General features: G+C 41.4%; 1 protein-coding gene and 1 long non-coding RNA gene across 9 annotated transcripts in view; one reads left to right on the top strand and one right to left on the bottom strand.

Annotated features, from left to right (window-relative positions):
• The window catches only part of EPHA7 (EPH receptor A7), a 223,162-nt gene extending 216,883 nt beyond the window's left edge, over positions 1-6,279 (bottom strand). For 3 of the 8 annotated variants that reach the window (XM_077304053.1, XM_077304061.1, XM_077304086.1), the window contains exons 1-2: positions 5,636-5,656; positions 670-734 (exon numbers count right to left, since the gene is read on the bottom strand). Coding sequence is in view for 2 of the 8 variants with exons in the window: in XM_077304075.1 (XP_077160190.1) it covers positions 670-734; positions 5,881-5,977 (162 nt within the window). In the remaining 6 variants the exon portion in view is untranslated. Of the gene's footprint in view, positions 1-669; positions 735-5,635; positions 5,799-5,880 lie in introns of those variants that run through there. The other 5 variants (XR_013225532.1, XR_013225531.1, XR_013225530.1 and 2 more) reach the window with 5 other exon arrangements.
• A 205-nt stretch (positions 6,280-6,484) lies between these two features.
• LOC143820794 (uncharacterized) lies at positions 6,485-12,971 on the top strand. The gene is made up of 3 exons (XR_013225517.1): positions 6,485-6,620; positions 7,247-7,373; positions 12,546-12,971. It is a non-coding gene; the product is annotated as an uncharacterized LOC143820794 (long non-coding RNA).
• Positions 12,972-23,606: the final 10,635 nt, after the last annotated feature.

The raw sequence follows: 23,606 nt of genomic DNA, 5'->3' as shown, positions 1-23,606 counted from the left end.
CTGAGTTTTATCTGGTGTATTTACAGAACTTCTTTATGTTATTTGAAATTTTTAGCTCAGGCTATGGGACAGTCTTCGAACTGTGTTAAAAGTACCAGTTTTCAATATCATATCATACTTTGTACATATTGCTGCTTTTGGTGACCACAAATATGGGATTCAGGCTCACAAGTTGCTTCAAGAGTTTGTTTAATACAGAAATACTGTTTATATTTCATCAGTAATGTATATGTCTATCTATTTTTAATGTTTTGGGACCATTTACATTATTCATTTACCATCCACATGTTACAAAATGTTATTACATGATAAACATAAATTTCAGAATCTCAAGGAAACTCCCAATTCAACTATGATTACAAATGGCAATATCTTCTCTATGAAATAAACATATCAGAGGTGATGTTGCTTTGAATAAGAACACAAAGCTTTTAGATTACACAATACAAGAAAATAACAGCACATAAGTGGGAGTCTGGAAAGATGTATGTAATTATATTATAGTTCTGAGTTCTAACTTGACTTATGCTTTGTCTCGCAAACAAAGACTTCACAAATATTGTTAAAATCACTGGACAGAACTAGGCAACAAACTTAAATGATGTTTTAAAAACTGTAACATTGTTTTTGGGAAAACAGTACTTTCTTTAATGCTAATAATGTACTTACCCCATTGGGAGGAGAAGAAATCCATTCCAACTCTGTCTGTTGTGCTTTAGAATCCAGCAATATTACTGGGGGAAAAATATCCTAAGTTAGTTTAACATAAAGGCATAAATAGAAAAAATATTTTATTTTCCCATAACATTCATTTTATAAAAGACAATATACAGTATCATATTGAGCTTTGACTTTTTGTTTTTTTTAAGCATAAATGGCTGATCTTTATAGATCTGAAAGTGTGCACATTCTTTATCCATTAGCACATTCAAACAATTTGATACAAAAGGAGCCTATGTTGTATCATGTATTAGCTGGAATACCACAACTTTACTTCATGAAAAAAAAGAATTTTATATATATAATATATAAATTCAAAACACCTAGATAAATTAGCCATATATTTTACCTTTGTATGCATAATAATCTATTTCAGCCTCTACTGCTTAGAGGCAATTTAGGGGATATGAGAAACAGTAATACGTACACAAATATTGAACTAGACAAGAATATTTCTAAATGGACAAGAATATTTCATAAAACAGTGTTTCACATACATTGCAACATCAAAAATCATATACACATTACTTACATAAATAGGTCTGTGTGTGTTTTCTTGGAAATATGCTTTCAAAAAGAGAACTCACAAACTAAAAAGTCAATAGTTGTTTGTTTTTGTTATCCCTATTCAGCAAAATGTTGATTACTCTTCAATATTTTGGGAATAAAATTGATAATAAAATTACAGTTATTGGAAAGAAATAGTTGGTATCTGCTGGTACACGGATTCTTATTTCAACAAAGTAATAAATACAAAAAGGTTGATATGGGGATATTTTTATTTGCATTTTGCTGGGTGGAAACACAATGGTAATAAAACGCTGCCAATACACTATTGCAGTTACATAGCACTTCTCAAGATATTGGTCAATGTGAAACTGTAAACAGTTTGTGAATGATTTGTTGAATTTCCCAATCAGTATCCTATTTTATGCCAATAAGCACCTACAAATTTTGATTCCTATTCTAATTTACTATATATTTTAGCAAAAGGAAAATACCTTCCAATTTAAAATAATCTATTGGTATAAATCTATGTACATCCTGAAGTCCTATTACAGTACTTTATTAATAAATCCCTTTGACATCCAAACTGCACTTAGCAGATCAGTACAGCATGTACAAATTTATCAGAATCCACAACTCTAAATAACAAGGCTGCATGCCCTCACAATGAAAAATGAAACTTTCTGAACTTTGCAAGCAGGCATCAAAGTCTTTGAACATGATCTAACCTTACAGTCCATTGCCAGCCATGTTAATTGGAAGTAAGTCCCACTGATTTCAATGCAATATTTTCTTTCAAGTGTAACCTTACAGTCTGAGCCAGTAAAATACTTACTCAGAAGTAAATTCCACAGATTTCAGTAAGACTTATTCCCTTGTGTATTTACGATATTAAGTCTTAATACCAGGAAATACCATTTAACACAATGACTTCTGCACCTACTATCTTGAAGCTTCTCACTGAAGTAGCTCAGAATCTGTCAAACTTTAAATAGCTTAACTTGTCTTTTAATTATTTAATTAATTAATTCGGGCATCTAAGGGATTTTGGCTATTAATAGTACTTAACTAGGAGTTGATATAGCAGTGTGTACTGAGTAGCTAATTAAAGGGCATGCTGATAAGCTTAGCTTTTTAAAAAGTTCATATTATAACCCTGCATGGTGATATCAATGCATCTATTGAGAAGCAGTTGTATTTCTTAGACTGCCCTACATTTTCAAGGAAGTTCAAGCTTATTTCAAAGCTAAGTTTCCTATCTTTGGTGTGACCCTGCAAGTTCTGAGTACTGTAAATTGTTCTGCAGTATGTACTAATTTCCTTTTTCTACATTATGTGAATAATCCTCTCTTATACTAAATTTTGAACAGGTGTGTTTCAGGGGAAATGACACTTTCACAGGTGTTGAGAGACCCCTTTATTTATACTTCACAAGGCAGTCCTGATGTTCTGGCCAACTGCTCAAAATAAAGCTTTCTGTTTTCAAAGAAACCAGGTCCGTTAGCCAGCCAGGTTGATAAATCCAGCAAATGAAAATAAATTTTAGAAGCTATTCAAGAAAGCCCTCTAATAAAATCTGCAGCCCACACATTGGCCAAGTCTGTATCCCTGCAAAATAAGACCCCCACATGGATCAACATTTCAAAAATAGGGGACACAGCAGTTTTCCATCTGGAGCAAGCTCATGGCTATGAAAACTTGAAGTATTCTGTAATACCAGCAGGAGCCAGCCCTTGGGATACCAAAGGAGTTTCACCTTTTTGGAACTTTTGGTTTGTTCCAACAATGTATACTGAAACATAATGTAACACAATAAGGAAAGTTCGTTCTGATTTACAATGCTGTTTCTCTGGATGATAAAGTTCCAAGAACCTCACTCCTTCCTCACACACACACCTACAGGGCAACAAAACAAATTGAGAGTCCAGTGGTGCTTTTAAGACCAACATATTTTATTCAAGCTTTCTTGTGCATGCACTTCCTCACCCCCACTGAGACCTCAAATATTTAAAAGCCCCACTTGACCTCTTTCTGCAATACAACACACACTTTTATGCCCCCCTTGCTTTGCTACTGTACATATTTTGTTCTATTTAATACCCCCTGGCCAAAGTTGCCTGAGAGCTTTACCATTTGCCCTAAATCATGCATGCTTGGTTCTTGTGCGAGAACAGACTACAATCACTCAGTGGAGTGGGAAAGTCACTTTGGGCATGGTCAGAAAGGCTCACTCCTACTATACCCTAGGCCTCAGTCCCAGCATTGAAACCAAATCTTACCGCTAAAGCCTGGCACAAATACACACGCGCTCCCTAGAGAGCAAAGGGGGATAATGCAGGTGTAGGAGAGGCATGCCTAGAAGGTCGCTTGCCCCTAATCCGAGGGAGGCAAGGGTCCTTATTCCAACCTGGCTCTCAGCTACAGGGAACGGCGCAGGGGGCGACTTGTGAGGGAGTGAAACAGGCAGAGACCATCTCCCCTCCGAGCGTCCCGGCGGAATTCCCCTCCCTTTCCGCTCCCCAGCTGAGGCGGCAAGCGAGGCACACAGAAGACGCCTCTTCTCCCCCGCGCCCCAGCCTTCCCCGGGTCAGCTCAAGAATACGATGACTGACGCCGCGGGAGTCGCCCGTTCCCGCGCTCGTCCTTGCGAAGCAGCAGCCCCTCAGGGCACGCGAGGCAGAGCCCAAAGCTCTTACCCGAGCGGCACCAGCCTGGAGTCGAGGGCGAAAGCGTCCCCCACTCGCTTTCAGGGACCCCGGATCCCGCACCTCAACACACACCCCCGCCCTCCAGTTCGAGCAGGTTCCCATGTCAGTGGGCTGCCTAGGTCTCCCTCTCGGAATGCCCTCCTCACACAGATGTGCCTACTGTGTCGCTGCATGTGTCTTGCCGGTTTTTGTCTTGATTTTTAAGGCAAGGCACCCACCGACGAAACCCCTCCACCTTTTGTCCCTTCGTGCTTTTTCTTCTGCAAGCAGAGGAATGCATTCCGGGACTGGAAAAGAGGTCTCCTGTTTCTTTCCGAAGTGTGTGTGGTTGCGGGGGGGGGGGGAGGCTCCTTCGAAAGTTACTTTGGGCAAGACTTTTCTGAGCCTCTGTCTCAGTTTTTAAAACAAAACAAACATACAAACAAAAACACCTCAGAGATCACGTTATGTCCATCTAACAGAGAGAGAGAGAGAGTCCCTCTTTCTGGCACCTCGTCAGCCGAGAGCCAATCCACAAATTGGAGATAAACAGGATACTGGAAAGTCACCGAGGCTCGGTTACTTCCAGCCGCCTCTCTCTCCCCCCCCTCCCCGGCACACAGCCTACATCCTCCATAAAGGCAATGCAAGGAAAAGGCGGGCCGCTTTCCATCCCAGATCTCGCCCTCCTGCAGTCAGGCTTTTGCAGCCTGTCGCCTCCCTCTCTCGGCCTTCCACTGTCCTATTCAGTATTCAGCAGTCTTGCAGATAAACTTTTCAACCCTGACTTCCGAGAGGGGTTTTGTTGTCCTCCTCTTTCCTTATTTAGGGATAAGGGGGCATGCTGATGGCCAGAGCGACCCAGCCCCTCGTCCAGTTCAGGCTACCGGGTCAAAAACTGCCTCGTGCCAATAGACTGGAGAGAAGGCTTCCTGACGTATAGGGATGGAAGGATGGAATACATGATCTCAGCCCTTTAAGAAGCAGCAGATTCCCCAAAGCACGGAGATATCATTCATGACTCGTACGGTTCCTGGAATATTAATGGCGTTTCCAGCGTTTCTTGGATGCAGGGGATTTTTTTTAAAACTGTTTTTAAATGTCTGTCAAGAGCTACCTCCGTTCGCACGACGGGAGCTTCAGGCAGGCGACTGCCTTCTGCATAGGTATTCACGTCGAGCTGTTACGCGCATCCCCTACAGACATGCTCACTGTATACACACCAACGCGGCGTCATGTATATATGTGCATGCCTGATGCCGCCGGCTGTACACGGGTGCCCTCCGAGCCACTTCGTGCTTTCAGACGGAACGCTCCTGCCGAGCTGCAGACCCCGACGCCAGCACGAAACGAGCGAGCGGATTTCGCTAGCCGCTGTTTTAGAGGTGCCCTGGATGGCTAAACAGGAGGTCTCCCCCGACCCCAAGGGGGGAGAAGAAGACCCCTGGGTACAGCCTCTGTCGCCCAACTCTACGGTAGTCCTGGGATCCCAGTTTCATTGCCCCAAACTCCAGCACCCTCATCACGAAGTATTTCTCTGGGGAAAGGGGCGAGTGGGAGGGGGGGGTGCACTGCTCGCTTTCAGTGACTCTGTTAAATGGCCACCTAATCGTGATGGAAGAACTCTCTTCTCCCCCCCCCCCCCCCCGCAAACACATGCATACGCGTACCCAGGCTGAAGGGTTTGGCAATCCAGTGTGTTGGAAAGACTAAATCCTTACCGGAAATTTCAGGCACATACACAACTAAGGCGCGATCCAGTCTGATCAATGAATCGGTACCCTCGTCCACTCCAGTGCGAAGTAGTGCGTGTGCTAATCGCTCGCCTTTCATCTTCGCTGGGTTCAAGAAAGGAAAGGGGTTTGGGGCTCGAAGGCTGCATGCACTTTGCACCTTGCAAAACACTCTAAAAAGCCGTGGCTACCGAGAAAGCGAGAGATAAACTTTGTCTCCGGCATCACCTTACCTTCTTTTGCAGCCTGTGCCTCCCCCGTGTGTGCAAAGCGAAGCAGCCAGATGCAACATAACATAATCCAAGAAGGAAGCCTAGTTTGGAAAACCATGGTGGTGCATGAGCTTGAGGTTTTTAAATATATCTATTTACATATATATATAGGAAGAGAGAAACTGTACGCTCGCTGCCGCCGCCGCTGCTGCTGCTGCTGCCACTCGGTGGGTATGAAAGGGCTTGTTCTGCAATGTGTTTTATTTCGCAGTGCTCTTGCATAGAGCTCTCGCCGCCTGCCTTCTCCCGTTCTCTTATCGCTTGTCTCTCCGTATTTGCTGCCTGCGAGTCTCCAACTGCAGATCGGCCGCTTGCTCCACACTCCAATAATATCAATAGGCGCGGGGGGAGGAGTGGGAAAGGGGGCAGGACTAGAGCCCGGAGCGCTGCCCGTCCTTCAAAATGATTGGCACCCGAGCCCAACCTAAGAGGGAGCTGAATCCCAGATGCTCGCGGTTCGGCTGAGCAACGAATCGCCCCGGCAATGGAGGCGGTGCTATACGGCGGAGCCAATCAGCGATAAAAGGTGTCAGATTGCAGCTGGTCCTGGATTCCCCTTCAGGTTGTTATATTCCTCCTAGTGCTCGTTTGTAGGAGGTGATCGGGGAGCGGGCTGCGCGCGAAGCGGCGGCAAATTGCAACACAGGACCGTGGACATTCACGGCCTGAGCCGCAACGACTTGGAGCAAGCAGGCTAGCATGTGAGCCTGTTTTGTTTCCGTGGTAAAGAAAATTAAGTCATAGGCTTCTTTAAAATCAAAAGCTCATGGACATTTCTGTCGTATGTGCACTTCCTCCTTGGCTTTGAGCCTGCTCTGAATCTTGCCTTGTTATGAATTTACCAAGGTTGGAATTGCTTTGCTGTTTTCCCACCCTGTCTTTGATTACCAACAGCGACATGAAGATAAGGTTTTATTTGTTTGATCTGAGAATGTAGTTCAAAGACATTATTTTGAAATAAAAGTTTGAAACAATAGAAATGTGTGTACCCCATAAGGCAAAACACACCAATCAAACAAGCAAATATATAAATAAACATTTTGGGGGTTGTAATGTCCTTGGTGTTCAAAAACAAAGAATATAGCTTAAGAGTAACAAAATACACACCTCATTTGATTTTCCTCAATTACAAACATATGTAATACAACATTTGATGCAATTCCAAATGCAACTATTGTGCATATAATAGCTTTTCCTGAAAGTCAAAACTTTATAATTTTTAGAAGTATTTATAAAGGTCTGTAGCAACTTTTTAAAAGACTTACTGTTCTTCTCCTCTCCTATTGGCAACATAAATCTGGTTGCTATTTACCATTTCTCCTGTCAGGCACTACTACAGACAAGGAATAATCAGATAAAAGAAAATGTTGCTTTCTATTGTAAAAGAAGAAAATGGCCAAATTATTTATATTTAAAGCTCAGCCAATGTATGGTCTCCCAACAACAGAATTCTGGTAAGTGTATTCTTTCCACACCTTCTTCAAAACCTGGGGGGGGGGGGTGGCTCTAACTAGGTGAAATGACATCTATTTAAAAGTTCCTTTGGCTTCAAGATAGCTCTTCAGAATCAGTAGAGGACAAGGGGTTTGGAGTCTTGCTGTTGATTGACTTGGGCACTTTAAATATTTGCATTAATAGGAAAAACAATCTAATTGTTCACAAGTGCAAATCTGAATATTATATTGTTGGAATGACTGGCTCCTACTCTGGATAAAAGTTAATGGCCTGGGAACACAGGGCATTAAATTATTTATCTCTTTACCTAAACCTTAGTAATTGCTTATTTTAGAATGTGGGTGTTTCTGGGCTTAATAGGATTCTGTATAAAGTGTGATTTGGTTGCTTCCCCCCCCCAAAAAAAAATAGATCAACAAGCTGATACCTTCCAAGAGATATCAATATACTGTAAATGCAATTTATAGCATCTGTCTACATCTGTGAAACAGATGACGGCACACAAAGAAAAGTGCAGTTTTACTGAACAAAACCCTATGAGAATATTGAGAAGTCACTCACTTGGAGGAATTGGAGATGTTAATCTGTTTACATTAATATACTGTAACTCTTCTAAGTATATTATTATAGTTCTTTCTACGCGGCAGAGAGAGTCCTGAATAATAACAAAATAATAACAAATCTAGAACATTATAATAGGCAACACAAACACATACAATGCTTCATCTATTAGTTTGCAATATCTAAAATACAATGGGCCCAATCCAGCCCAAATGAAGTGATGTAAGCCCCACAGCTTTTACCTTTCCATTGAAATTAACAGGACTTCAAAATGCCTACCTTTGGCTGAATCATGTTCTGTGCAATTCTATGTGCATGTACGGATATCAAATAAATCCTCCAGGCACTTCAGCTTTCCAATTAGTTACATAATTATTTCAGAGACTAAAATAAAGACTTTAATGTGTTGCAAATATATTTCAGCTGCTGGATAACTAATATACTTTAGGGAGAATAGAAATATTTTCTGACTCAATTCAAGACTACCACATATATTTAAATATAATAGTACAATTTATCTCACAGGGATGAGTGAAATTACAGGTTATAACGCTTTTCGCCTTACTCTGGTTTGTGTTCGCATCTAAGGCAGAGAAAAGCCAGAAGTATAATAAGTACTGTCGTCATAATCTTGTGTATTACTTAGGAAATAGCTTCCCAATGAAGTTATTGGACTGTGAGTTAATATTTTTAGGATTCTTTGTAAGTAAATAGTAGTGTTTAGACATTTCTATGTCCCTCCCGACATGCATGTACACAGGTATTCCATATGTTCTGTTCATTAAATAACTGACTGGGATGCAGGTTTCTAAGGATGAAACAGTTTATAGTGCAATGATGGGTAGAATTACATAGCTGTAGGTTCACTGAAGTCAGTGGTCTTAGAATAGTATAACTCTGCACTAATGTGAGAGCACAAGAACTGTCATGCTAACAAGAAGAGCTCTAGAACGAGGTAACAGAAGGCAGCTTCTGAAAACAGTGTCTCCTCCCCCCATGTAATTTTCTATGGATGGTTGGTTTTAGGAAACTGTGTGGGATACCCTATTATCCTGTTCTTGTGTCAATGTTGGGTTTGTGTTCCAGGTCACAGGTCTGCATGTGCACATCCATGTTTCCATGGCTGCCACTGAGGTGACTTAGAAACTGTATCCCATTTCATCAATTACAGATTTTTTTTCATTATTAAAGCAAGACATAGCAATGTAAGGCAAAGTCACTTGATCAGTTCCCAACAAAATCACATGTTACCTAGATATAAATATCCCAAATATGTGATCTACAATGACACACAATCCCACTGACTTTAAGGAATGGTGATTACACTAATGATTAGAAATGATGCTATATCTTTAGTAATGTAAATTACGCAATTTTTATAAAAGGAAAGATACAAAAGAGAATGAAAATTGTGCAGCTGAGTTACACTGAAGTGTTTATTTAACTCAGTGACATATGCAATATCAATTGAATGGTAATTTAATTTAAATAGTATAGTAGATCTAAGGAAGAAGGGTGGGTTAAACATACAACAATAGAGATATGACTTTAGCAGGTGTTATATCAGGAGCTCCTGAACATGCAGTGAGCCTCAGGTAGGGATACACACTTTTTATAAAAGTAAAAGATATTACATATTATATTTTATACAATTATACAATTTCACACTATACTTTGTACCTAAGTGTTTTATATTAGATCATCAGGGAACCAAAATATATTAGTACTCCCAATTAACTAGCTTTTTTCAGAATTCTGATATTATTTGGTTCCATTATTTCTATGTGGAATCTTTCTGATAGACTGGAGGGCCTGCTTTTGAGCAAATAGCCCCAAAATTACAGTGGAGCTGCTAGGGTCTGTCCGCTAAGTGAAACCTAAGCTTCAAGGAAATTGGACCGAGAAGTCCAATTCTAATTGCCCCAAATATGGGGCATCTTCTATTGTTTCCTATGTAGGAAGTATTCAATGCTTTCTCCAAGACAAAGAATAGCCAGAGATACAAGAGAAAGTGCAACCACTGTCCAAAAGCCTTCTAAAGGAGACAAAAACCAACAAGCCCAAATAACTAATGCAGAACTAGGGAGACTTAGCAAAAACATGGAACAACACAACAAATGTACAACCCAAGAATCCAAGCCAGTGCCAAACCAGAGAATCCTCCTGGCCAAACTAACAATGAACTGTTTTCAAGCCAGATTATAAAATCTGCCGATCTTAGCCCATATACAACCTGAAAATCCAAGCCAATGTCAGACCAGAGAATGCAATGCAAACCACATACCTGACACAAAACAACTCACACTAAGAACACAATGTTACAAGATGAACAAAACCAATTTCAAAGAACAGAATCAAAGCCAAAACAACATTGCAAGATGATACCAAGCCCTGGAAAAACAGACACTGTAAAGTTAAAGGAGGTGAGGAACAGCCATGGGAGCCTTAAAACACTGGATCCCAAATTACTGATTATTTCTGGAATTTTGGGACTTTTCCCAGTATGCTAAAAATATTGAATACCTGAATATACCTGTGAAATACCAATTGATAACAGATATATCCAAACTCATATCTCTACTTCACATTCCTTGATTGTTTGCCTATTTTATATAGTGAAACCTACTTCCAAATACCCATCTATATGAGTATAGTGTAAACCTCCTTGAGCAGCATATTTGATCAAAACACATATACACCATTATTTTGGGGAAAAAATTAAGTATGGTTTCCATATATTCCACTTGGTACAGAAAACAATTCTAATATAGCACAGTGCCAAAATCCAAAAGATTTCTCTCCAATTCCTTTTATACTAATGATGATCTTATTAATGTATCAGATAACATGGTGTCTAATGAATTCATTCTGCTTTGGACACATTCTGGGATAGATATATAAGCTGAAATAATTTTCAGTAAATGTTTGTGGTATTTTTTCCCAGTGTACCTACTGGTAATATTAAACATTTTTCATTTGTTCTACAAGAAGCTGTAGAACCTGCTCACCCCCATCCTGCTGTGTAGTTGCTATTTACCTTCTGTGAAGAAGAACACAGATAGAAAAAAGAAAATATTGCTTACAAGTAAATAACTCAATTTTTCCATACAATTCCCTGTTAAGCCAGTTTGGTGTAGTGGTTAGGAGTGCAGACTTCTAATCTGGCATGCCGGGTTCGATTCTGCGCTCCCCCACATGCATCCAGATGGGTGACCTTGGGCTCGCCACAGCACTGATAAAACTGTTCTGACCGAGCAGTGATATCAGGGCTCTCTCAGCCTCACCCACCTCACAGGGTGTCTGCTGTGGGGAGAGGAATGGGAAGGCGACTGTAAGCCGCTTTGAGCCTCCTTCAGGTAGGGAAAAGCGGCATATAAGAACCAACTCTTCTTCTCACTGGAGGCACCATACAGTTCATTAGGTTACAGCTCAAAGACCATCACATTAAACAGCAACAAAAAAATCATAAAGCTGCTTTAAAAACTGATATTTTTAGTAAGTGAACATTCATACATACTCTGCTACCTCCCACACCATCAAAATGGTAAAAATCCTTTGAATGCTCCTGAGAGAATGACAAGCCAATGTGGTAGAGTGATTAGGATAACAAAGTACACTTGGGAAAAATCAGTTCCAGTTCTACCATAGAAATGAAGCATGTTTTGGGGACAGACCTTCATTGGAAACTAAAACTTCCACTCAAATAACATATTAGCAGAATAAAATGGAATAGTTGTTATTTCTTATAGTTGGATCCCCTGCTACTCCAGAAACATTTGATGTATCAGGTTTGTGGATTCATAGGATTGCCAAACTCAAGGAGGGGCCTGGAGAGCTTCCAGAATTAAAATTGATATCCAAACCACAGAGATCACTTCCACTGAAGGAACTGGCTGTTTTATTGGCTGGGCTCCCCATTCTTGACACCGATATCTCCAGGAATTTTCCATCCCAGGGCTTTTCTGCATGCCATAAATTTAGCATCACACAGATGCTATATTTCGGGCACTCCAAATGACATCACCAACCTCCTGTGTCCAGCCAGCAAACTGCTATTTTAAAGCACAAGTTGGTGAATCCCAAAAAGTGGACTCACCAACTTAAAAAGTGCTTTCCCCCAACAGACAACCAGCAGACTACATGCAAAAGAAATATATGGAGGCATAGAAGTGCTATCTCCACCTCTAATGTCCCACCCTCGTACCCACCTCCTTCTTCCGGATATAGGGTTTTAAAAAAAATACAAACTGCCTGGAGCAACAAATAGGTGTACAAGTGTGCAAGCAAAGCCAAAAATATTTTTTCCCAAAAATTAAAACACATGCCTCCCTAAAGCCCCCCTCCCCCCAAAAAATCAGGAATGGGATTAATTTTTAAAAGACTCAAGACTTGTGATTCTATAAGAGGTGGCATTCAAAAATCACTATGCATCTATGATTAGATGCATAGGTGTTTAAACTGAGAACTATTAAATTTTAAAAAATAAAATAAATTGGCAGGCATTGCGGGACCTTTATAAAAGGTGAAAGGGGATTGGCTGCCTGGCTTAATTGACAGGACGAAGTGAGTTGCATATTTACCACATTGCTCTCTTCTGCCATTTCCAACAGCGCTTGTGGAGGGTGAGAAGCATGAAAAGGCAGCATACTACAGCTAGACAACAAGAAAGTGATGAATGGCCGGGAGGTGCGATAATATTCTGCACTAGGCCGTGCGGTTGGTGTGGGCAAAGCACTGGAAAGAGATGGAGACTCCAACTGCTTATCTATGGCTTGACAAATTAGCAAAAATGGCAAAACTTACTAACATGGTTAATAAGAAACCACTTGAAGAGTACAATGAACAATGGTGTTATTACTGGGACTTTCTTAAGAGAGATAGCAAGTATTAATTTTTAGGTTAGGACCAAGTATAATTGATAATGTGACGGGGATTGGCCATACTGTTTCTTAAGATAGTACTACATTATTTCTTTATTATGTAACAATATTTCCTTTGCTAGCTGGTTTTTCATTTCTTTTCTTCAACTTTTTTGTAAACGCTTTATATATAACAAAAATAAAAAAATTAAAATTAAAAAAAATGTTTAGCATTACATCATTCAGCTGGCATAATACTATTTTTAGTGATGTGTGTAAATGCCTCCAGAGTTGGCAACCTTACATGATACTTGAACTGGGCTTGGTTCAAAGCTACTTCTCAAAGTTTGCTGGAGATACATTTGTAAGTACAGATTGTGAAATGTTGTTTGAATGATAATCACAGTGGTCTTCTGTGCTATTTTTGCGGTCTTTTAAAAACACTAACACTTAGAAGTGAGCTTACTTCTGGAGCTTGCTACAGAATAAACAGGATCTTGATATAGATTGGAGAAATATTTGCTTCTAATAGTGCTGTAATTCAAGTCCATCTATTCCCCAGCCCTGAGTGAATCTAGGAAAGTCTGATGACTTTCACCAGATTGATTGCTTCCCATATTACTCCACTGAGTATTTGGATGTTTATTCTAACATGTTAGTCGAACATATCCGTGACAGATGAGTGGATCAATGACATTGACTGCTATCAATTGTGAATTACAAAAATGGCTCCCAGAAGTTTTCTTCTGGCAAAAAACAAAAAACCCTTTCCTGGGCTGCCTTTATAATGAGAGAGCACTTTATATTGTTCCAGTTTCAGGGCTTCTTTGAGTCTACAAGAATAACTACCTAGATGTATTGCTTTAATGCTGTAATTGCAAAAGAAGTGTCTAGGCATACGTGATTAGCAAAGCCACTCTGCCTGTGAAAGCACACTCATTTCATTATCATTGTCTTCCAAAATGCTTCTCAGAGCAGATTTTTCAACTTCAAAATACATGATTTAAAAAAGGGGGGGGGAGCTGTATGTGTGGCCATTTCATTGCAGAGTAGGACACGTCACATTTTAAACAAGCAACCCAAAAAGTGAATGCCTTGCCAGAAGTCTGTGGAAAGAGACCAAACTAACAAGGAAAACAGTGTTCACTACAGAAGCAGGTACTCATATTAATTGAAGAGGAAAAATGGTAGGAAGCCAGCTTAAGCCCGCAGTTGCAAAAACTAATGCACATTCCTTTTTTAACATATGATCATATTCTCACTCATTAATGTCCTTTCTTACATACCATCTGCCCATCTAGATCTGGCTATGCAAATTCTTGCTATTGTATCTTCCAGGCCAAATTACAGTAATGGGTCCTAAGTGGGGACAATGCAGAAGCTGGTGAAGAATGGTGTCATTCACCTGGGATTAGGCATCTTTCCCATATTTGGTCTATTCTAATTAGGGGCTCAGTTTGAGAGGTACTTTCCTTGAAAGCCTCTCATAACCTGGGACTTCCTGAAGGACTGTGCACCCACTGACAGCCCTGATTTGGATAGCTCAGAAGCAAAGCAGGACCATCCCTGGCTAGTTATTTGGATGGGAGAGGTCCAAGGATTTGGGTGTTAGTTCCTCCAAGAAACATTGGGGTCATGATGCAGAGGCAGGAAACGGCAAACCACCACCAAACAACAGCAGACAATCCTTGGATCTCCTGGCTAGACTATGCACACTGACAGCAGAGGTACATAAAGCTTTGGTCTTGGTGGGTGCTTCATAGGGTTTATAAAGGGTAAGTTACACTTTACAATGAGCCTCTTGTGGCGCAGAGTGGTAAGGCAGCAGACATGCAGTCAGAAAACTCTGCCCATGAGGCTGGGAGTTCAGTCCCAGCCGCCGGCTCAAGGTTAACTCAGCCTTCCATCCTTCTGAGGTCGGTAAAATGAGTACCCAGCTTGCTGGGGGGTAAACGGTAATGACTGGGGAAGGGAATGGCAAACCACCCCGTATTGAGTCTGCCATGGAAACGCTAGAGGGCGCCATCTCAAGGGTCAGACATGACCCAGTGCTTGCACAGGGGATACCTTTACACTTTACAAAGTCCTCCTGTTTATTGGGATGTCAAAATGTATGTTTCATAGACATTTTGTGCCTATTGATCTCAAGCATTCACTTTCGTCTTCCTGGACAGGGCACAGTGGCAGAAGTGGTTGCACCCTTCTCCTTCACTCTGTTTTCTTCTCCTTAAACTACCATATGAGACTACTATTGACTGCACTACAAAACTTGCATGCAGCTATGGAAGTTACATGAATTTGCAAATGGCACCAACAGTTAACTCGATGGGGGAGCATGAGAAGGAGAAAACAGCACAGAGAGGAAGGTTGCAGCCGCTTCTGCCCACACATTCTGGTCATGGGATGAAGAGATCATGTCTGAGTGAAGTACAAAACAACCATGGAAAATCTGACCCCAAATCCTTGTGCTGTCACTCATCATGAGGACTTGGTAATGTCTAGATTGGCCATAAAGGCTTTAACAATATTTGACACTGAAGTTCTGTATCATTAAGAATTACTGTTTCCCAATTATTAGACCTTATGTATCCTGTGGTAGTAGTATTCTTTATTACGGTCATAGACCAGCAAAATCAAAACAATTTCACAGTTACATAAATAATATGGCTAAAACATATGTATCCTGTGCTTTAGCTGTTTTGTGGTCTTATCTGATAGATTGTCTGCTATCATGAACTTTTGCAAAAACTATGTATACAATTTTAAATACATAAAATTCATATAAAATATTACAAATGAAATAAATGTAGTAAATGAAGTCAATTGTGGTAATATTTGATCTGGAAACCCCAGTAAAGAAAATTAGCAGACATAGGCAAAAGGGTTAACAGAATAGTGCAATGTTCTTCCTTTGTAGCATTCAAAGCTATAGTTTCTTAGTTTTAATGACATTAAGTCACCATGGTGATGGTAAACTCTTTAAGCTGTGACATCTTTATTTTTCAATTTTGTTGTTGTTATGAACTTCCACCTATTTAATTTACATATTTGTGGTTTCTTTTTTTCCTAATTCTCTGATATGGTTATTCCATCCTTTGCAGGATGTACCAAAGAGCAGAGCTGATTGTACTCACCTACTAAAAGTTTAGGAACAAACTGCAGATGGTTTGCATAATATTTATATGTTCTGCAGCTTTGCTTACCTACCGATGACTCACCCATCTCCATTTGGTTCTTGTCATTTACACTGTATTTTGGTGCTCATGTGATTTCCCCCCCCCCTACTCTATGCAAAGTCAAATCCTGTTTTGCTTCTTCTTTCCATAGGAATGATTTGTGAATGAGCTCCCCCAAGCAAATCATCCCATTACACAAGTCCTTTACTCCCTTTCTTCAAATTACTCCCACAGAAGCTACACGCTGTGAGCTCTGTCCTCCTCCAGAAAATCAATTTACATTCCTTCCTCCAAATACATATTCCTTTGAATCTATATTCACTTTTACTTAGATATAGAGATTATGATTACACAGCAATACATTCATATAATATTTTTTCTCCATCTGTCCTGAAGCACTCAGTTTTGTTTCTTGAATTATTCTGTTCCTCCCACCTACAAAAATATATATTTTGTTTTGTGTTAAGTATACAAGGAGTTCATAGTGCAGCACTTAGCAAGCATAATGAGAGACATGTTTTAATATAGAAGTGAGAAATTTCCACTGCCTAATAACTCTGGAAAGATGAGCTTCAAAATTGGCATTTTCTTGAAACTCAGAAACCACGTCTTCATATTTAAAGATAGGTTTAGAGGCTAGCCATGTTGGAACAGTTAGATTTGTGCTCAGTAACAGCTTAGAAATCAACAAGCTTTTCAGGGTATAACCTTTTGAGAGTCAATGCTCACTTCATTGGACACAGGTAGGAATGGAGAATGAGCCTCTTGTGGCGCATGAGCCTCTTGTGGCGCATGAGCCTCTTGTGGCGCAGAGTGGTAAGGCAGCCACCTGAAAGCTTTGCCCATGAGGTTGGGAGTTCGATCCCAGCAGCCGGCTCAAGGTTGACTCAGCCTTCCATCCTTCCGAGGTCGGTAAAATGAGTACCCAGCTTGCTGCTGGGGGGTAAACGGTCATGACTGGGGAAGGCACTGGCAAACCACCCCGTATTGAGTCTGCCATGAAAACGCTAGAGGGCGTCACCCCAAGGGTCAGACATGACTCGGTGCTTGCACAGGGGATACCTTTACCTTTACCTTAGGAATGGAGATCTGAGTCTTTTATGCCAGAAAGGTGGAAGAGATGTTGTAAAGAATGCTTGTAAAGGTTGCAATCCACTTTCTTAGAACAGAGTGGAAATGCTTCAGGGCAGAAAACTAGTATCTGTCATGAAATAAGAAACCTATGTCCCTATTCAGCCCTGGGAGGCTCCATTGTTCTGAACCTGTAAATGTTCAGTTATCAAGTTAAGTTATCTGGTGTTGTAATTTCCCCTTGAAATTTCTTCGTAAGGTTTTTTTTATTATACAACATCAACATTAATCTTTCCCCCCATCCCAGCTAGAATCGAGCCAAGTAACACTTTACAGCCCAACAAGATTTTTGGGGCATAAATTGTTAGGTTCATTCACATTATGAGAAGAGTCACTTGAAAACACAATAATGCCAAGGAAAGTTGAAAGCAGCAGGAAAAGAAGACTCAACATGAGATGGATTAACTCAGTAAAGGAAGTCATGGTCCTCTGAAAGATCTGAGAATGGCTGTTAATGATAGGACATTGTGGAAGACACTGATTCATAGGTCCAGGAGCAACTTGGCAGCACTTAAGACACCCAACAAGATTTCAAGGAAGTCATGGTCCTCTGAAAGATCTGAGAATGGCTGTTAATGATAGGACATTGTGGAAGACACTGATTCATAGGTCCAGGAGCAACTTGGCAGCACTTAAGACACCCAACAAGATTTCAAGGGTCAAAGCTCCCTTCTAAGGTCTTTACTGTTGGTATCTAGGTTGCTAATGGTTCTAGTACTGCAAACTAACATGGCTACCCTCTGAAGCAAACTTTAAAAAAAAATTGAATAATTCCCTACACATTTCAAAGTGTTCAGCTTAATTCCCAAGCAAGACAGTAATTGTGGCATCTGAACAAGTACAATTTATGGTATTAGCAGAAATTCAGTATATACCATGTACATCTGTTGTATAGGGCTGTGCACAAACTGGAAAATCCCAGTTGTGTTCCCAATGTGTTCCCAAACTGAAACCCTGAACTGAATCAAACCAAAAGCCCTGAAATGAACCAGCTGGTTTGTGATGGTTCTTTTCACTTTGCCCTGCTTGGGGGAGAGGAGCAAAACAAACCAATGAAATGGCTAGCATTTCGAAAGCAATGACGAAAGCAAAGTCCCATGTAGAGTCTAAATTAAAAGCTTTTTATAAAAAATACTTTTCTTAGTTATTATAATGTGTCCATTTATTGTAAATTGTTTCCAGCATGTATTATAATTAATTTCTAGGACCAATAACCAATTTTGCATCGGTTTCACTGTTCAGCTTCCTCAGTTGAAAGATAAATAAAAAAGCAATATAACTTTGATACTCTATAATTAACTCTATATATACATTTTAACAATGTATTAACTTTTGGTTAATTAACATACATTACCAAAATTTGCAACTTTCTTGGTCATTAATGTGTTAATATAAATCTGAAAAAATTAAATTATTTAGAGTCAGAAAAACATAACAGTTCTAACTGTGATCAATGTGTATCAAAGTGGCTGTGCCCTCAAGTGTACACAAATTCACTAACAACTAGATTTAAAGAACCACCAGCTCATTAAACAAATGCTGCTAACTGATCATCATGAATAAGACATTTAGGTATCAAGGTCCCAATCTTGTGTATATATGCAGCTTCCTTTGATTAATTAATTAATTAATCTACAATAGATGTTGGAAAGAATTTACAATAAATGGACACATTACAATAATTTTTAAAAATCGAAATTTGTTATTATATGGGGCACCTATTTATATTTGCAGCCATTTAAGCCATCCATTTCACTTCCCCTATTTTGAATTGGAGGAGTGAAACTGTTTAAATGGTGTCCCAGTTGCTGCCCCAGTTGAATTTGTGTGGTCACGTGTAATTAATGTATAAGCGGAGGAAGACTTGCAAAACTGGATTATATCCAGGGTACTAGTTCGTTTACTCACTCTGTTTCTATGATGTTAAATACATTGTTTATCATCATATTCATACTGTGAAGAAGCATTGTCTCATCCAGATTAAATGACAGACTGAAATGATTCTAGTGTGGCTAAAGTCAACTTTGTTGGAATATAAGGGACTACTAAACCAGATAGTTTCCTTTGTTTTGATTGCTGCAAAATCCCCAAGTGATTCCCCTGTGTTTCAAGCCACTTAAACCAAACAGCTGATGGATGGACCATCAACCTGTTAGGGTTATGTGGCAGGCAGGCATTTTGACAAACAGTTTCACCCCTGATTCAAAACCAAAGGAAGTGAAACTGATCGGTGAAATAGCTGGCAGCTGCTGGTGTGTGTGTGTGGAGAACAGATGATTTCAATGACTTGTAGCCATTTAAACCTGATAGCTGTCAGGTAGACTGCCCTACCCAGCTGCTATGTTTAAATGGCCCAGACACCTAAACTGAACAGGACAAATGTTTGGGAAATGTTTGGGGGAGGTGCCTGATGGTTGGACGGCAAGAACTGGGCCAAATTTGTGATGAATTGTGACTCCTGATCTAGTTTGTGCCCATTCCTAGTTATACATTCAAATATAATGGGTGTAAGCACATACACCTACACTGTGGCCTTCTTGGGTTCTTCCCCCTGTGTTCCTCTCTCAGTCTTGAAACCCAATGAGGTGAAGCAGTTAAAGAGTAGTAGACTCTAATCTCAGGAGCTGGGTATGGTTCTTGACTCCTCCTCCATATGCAGCCAGCTGCATTGTAAAATTCCAGGTGGGAGCCTGTAGAACTTCAGAAATAACAGTTGATGAACTGAACTGGAAGGAAGGGAGGAAAGAAAGAAAGAGACAGATAAAGAGGGAGGGAGGGAGGGAGAGAGAGAGAGAGAGAGAGAGAGAGAGAGAGAGAGAGAAAGAGGGGGCAGGGGGCGGGGGGCGGGGGGCGGGGGCGGGGGGCGGGGGGGAAGGGAAGATAGAAGAAAAAAGGAAAGAAAGCAGTAATTAAAGGGAGGGAGGGAAAGAGTGGTAGAGAGAAAGAAAAATGAAGAAAGACAGGGAAGGAGAGATGGAGAAAGAGAGCAAGAGAGGAAGGAAAGACAAAAAAAATGAAAGGGAGAAAGGACTAATGAAAGGGGGAGAGAGAGGGAGAAGAGAAATTGAGAAGGAGAAAGAAAAAGGAAGGAAGGAAAGATGGAAGAAGGAAGAGAAGGTAGAAAGAGTAAAAGAGAAGGGAGAGGGAAAGAGAGAAAGGGGGAGAGAGGGAAGGAGAGAAAGTAAGAGTGAGAGAAAGGATGAAAAAAAGAAAGGGGGGAAGGGAAAGGAAGAGAGGAAGAAGAAAAGTAGGGAGAAAGGATGAAAAAGAAAAAGAATGAGAAAGGGGAGAAGGAGGGAAGAAAGGGAAAAGGAAGGTGAAAGGAAGGAGAAATAGAAAAGGAGGGAGGAGGATGAAAAGATGAAAGAAAGAAAAAGGGAAGAAGGGAGAAAGGAAGGATGAAACAGAAAATAAAAGAGAAAAATCAAGATGAATGGGGGAGAAAGAGACAAAGAAAGAAAGAGAGGAAGGCAGGAGGGAAGGGTGGCAACAGTTCTCTTGGAGAAAACAGCTTCTTTGGAGGGCTTATTCCTCCTACCTCCCCTCATATAACAGTGTCTATACAGGTCACCACATCTTCCAAAGACCAGGCTAGGAGGCTGTGGAGAGGTGGTATGCCACCTTCCCCCCCCCACAGCTTCCAAAAGTTAGACTAGTTAGTTGTAGGATATGTGTGGCTTGCCAACTTCCTGCATCCCCCCCCCCACATCTCCCAAGGTCTAAGCCAAGCAGGAAAGGCTGTGGGGGGAGGCTGCCTTCTTCCCACCCACTCCCCCACATTTTCCAAAGGCCAGGCTGTGTGGGGAAGGCTATAGGGGGTGGGCTACCTCCTTCCCACCCTGTATCTCCCAAAAGGCAGGCTGGGTGGGGAATGTCATGGGGGGCTGCCTCCTTCCTGCCTCACACATTTCCCAAATGTCAAAACATGCAGGAAAGATCACAGGGGTGCTGCTTCCTTCTGATCCCCCTACATCTCCCAAGTGCTGGGCTGGGCTGGGAAGGCTGCTGCATCTCCACAGCCACTCTGAGGAGAAGCAGGATGGGGGAACGCAAAGAGTGCTCTGATGGCCAGGTGCAGAGTCACAGGGAGGTGTTGTGAGCCTAGGTCCTATTATTGAGGGCTCTTCAGAGGAAAAACCCTGCCAGGAGTTCCCAGCTTTAACTGAGCATCAGGTGGATGAGAACTTAGCCTAGCCAGATGTTCAACAAGCAGAGAGCTCTGACCAGCAGGAGGGGATGGAGCTGCTGACAACCCAGGGCTTAGATTCCAAAGTTGTTACAGGAACCCCTCATTCCTCTGCCCAGCCTCCAGCTGCAGCAGCCTACCTTGTCAGCCCATTTGGCTCACCTGAGCCAATTAACCAATGCTAGCTATGTGCTAAAAGAGAGCTTCAGTCTAAAAGGCACCACACAAGGTTAGTAAGACATTTGCTGACTGTGACTCATTACAGAGGGAGGACTGAGAGGCTGCTGATAGCCTGTATTAACTTGGGGCTGGGGAAGCCTGGATGGTGGATATAACTCATTGGACTGAGTCAAGACATTCATTGCATTCTCTCTGTCCCTTGGTATTCTGTTCTTGAAATACTGATTCTCTCTGCCTTCCTGTCAGTTTTTCTCTGCTTCCTTCCAGCAAAGAGCTGAAACTTGAGACCAACACAGGAGGCAATGGAAAAATCTGGCTTCCCTGCCTTGCCTGGGGTAGGTAAAGGTTGGGAAGAGGTTGACGATGGGGCAATTTACCAGCAACAGGGCCTTTCAGAGAGGCTGGTTCCTCTTCTACCCATTAATCAGCAGGAAGAGGGGGATATCTAACCCTCACAATTGGTCTACCTCTCTCCCTATTGTTGGCACACCCCCAGGGAGGGCCAATTAGGTAGGAAGTGAGTTGTCTGCACACAACATGAACTTTATTAAGGCACCGCGAGCCAGCCTGCCAAGAGCAGTAGCAGGCAGGTGGTAAGTAAGCAGTAGTATACTTTGTGTATTTGCTTGGTTTAGCTACCTTAATACGTGATGCTGTAATTGATGATAGGATTAAAAGGGAGTTTTGGTTGGGAGGCGATTAGTGAAATATACGGTGCCCTGCTTATACTTTTAGAATATTGCACTTTCAAGCTTCTGACATATTTGGATGTTTCTGTCAGATTAATGTGCGTAAAATACTCTTCTAGCCCATTTTGTGCTGTTCCGGATGAGTTTTGGCAGGGAAAGGATTAATAAAAGCATAATATTTCAAACTTTTCATTTCTAAAATATTGTTCTCAAGTTCCTTTAACATACCCCACTTTGTTTTACAGTGATATTCTTTATTTAATTCATGTTCCATGGCATTCTACCTGTATTGTGGCTGGGGAAAAGTTAATAATGGGACAATATTTCAATGCTTTAATTGCTAAAATCTTGTTCCCCTGTCTTTAACACATTCCACTGTGTTTTGCAAAAATATTGTTTCCTGTTTCCATGTTGTTCTGACTACATTTTGCCTGGAAAGGGGTTAATAAAAGTTTTTCTTTAAATTAATTCAAAGGTTTTCTTTATAAAAATATTATTCTCAAGTATTTTTAACACATCTCACTGAGTTTTGCAGTAATATTATTCACTAAATGCTCATTCCAGGCTGTTCTGTTCTGCCTTTTATACAGTCCTCAACTTAAGCAGGTAGTATGATAGAATAGACATAGAGGGTTGTACCAGAATGCCAAAGAAGGAGATACCTGGGGATCGTGGGTTCCCCACATACAAAAGCAATGTGAGATAGAGACATGCAACTGAGTGAAAAAGCCAGCTGCATGGGCTGCAACTACCAACGCACATTAAATATTTGTTGTATTTATTTATAATTTTATTTGTATACCGCCCCTTTCTGACTGGCCATCTTAGAATTCCATATTCACTACAAATTAGGCTGTCTGTAAACCGCTCGGGGAGTGGTACAAATAAAACAGTAAGGCTAAGGGGGGTGGGCTGAGTCCAGGATAGGAAACAGGAGCCAACGATTGGCCTCTTGCCCCCAGATTGACAAGAATTCCAGCCAGGCGGGTGAGGGGCCAATTGGAAGGCGTGAAGAGTTCCATCCAGTCAGGAGGCGCCGCCCACCCAGCCCAGCCAGGGGCAATCTGGAGACATCACTACCAGTCTGCTCCTGACCACCGCAGGGAGAGGAGGTCAGTAGGGCTGCCAAGGGAGATGAGAACAGAGGCTTGGACAGGATGCGCCAGCCCTTTTTGCCCCAAGGCTGTCCTAACTGTCATGTCCAACTGTAAATTGCCTCAGAACCCTGACAGAGCTGGCAGAAGGCTGCAGAGTGCTCCCCCTCCCCCTCCCTTCAGGCCTGCTGCGAAGGAGCCTCTGACAGGCCCTGACTGATGCGTTTCCAAGAGTAACGCAGGGGAGCCTCAGGGCATGGGGGTGGGCATTCCTTTTGATGGAGGGGGAATTTCTCCTTCTGCCAAACAGTTGGCTGACATGGAGGCCACAGAAGACCTTCATTTTACAGGCTCTG

This window comes from Paroedura picta, chromosome 1 (genome assembly GCF_049243985.1).
Source record: "Paroedura picta isolate Pp20150507F chromosome 1, Ppicta_v3.0, whole genome shotgun sequence".
Taxonomy (NCBI): domain Eukaryota; kingdom Metazoa; phylum Chordata; class Lepidosauria; order Squamata; family Gekkonidae; genus Paroedura; species Paroedura picta.
The sequence above is the reverse complement of the archived record's forward strand: the minus strand, read 5'-3'. Positions and strand labels throughout refer to the sequence as shown.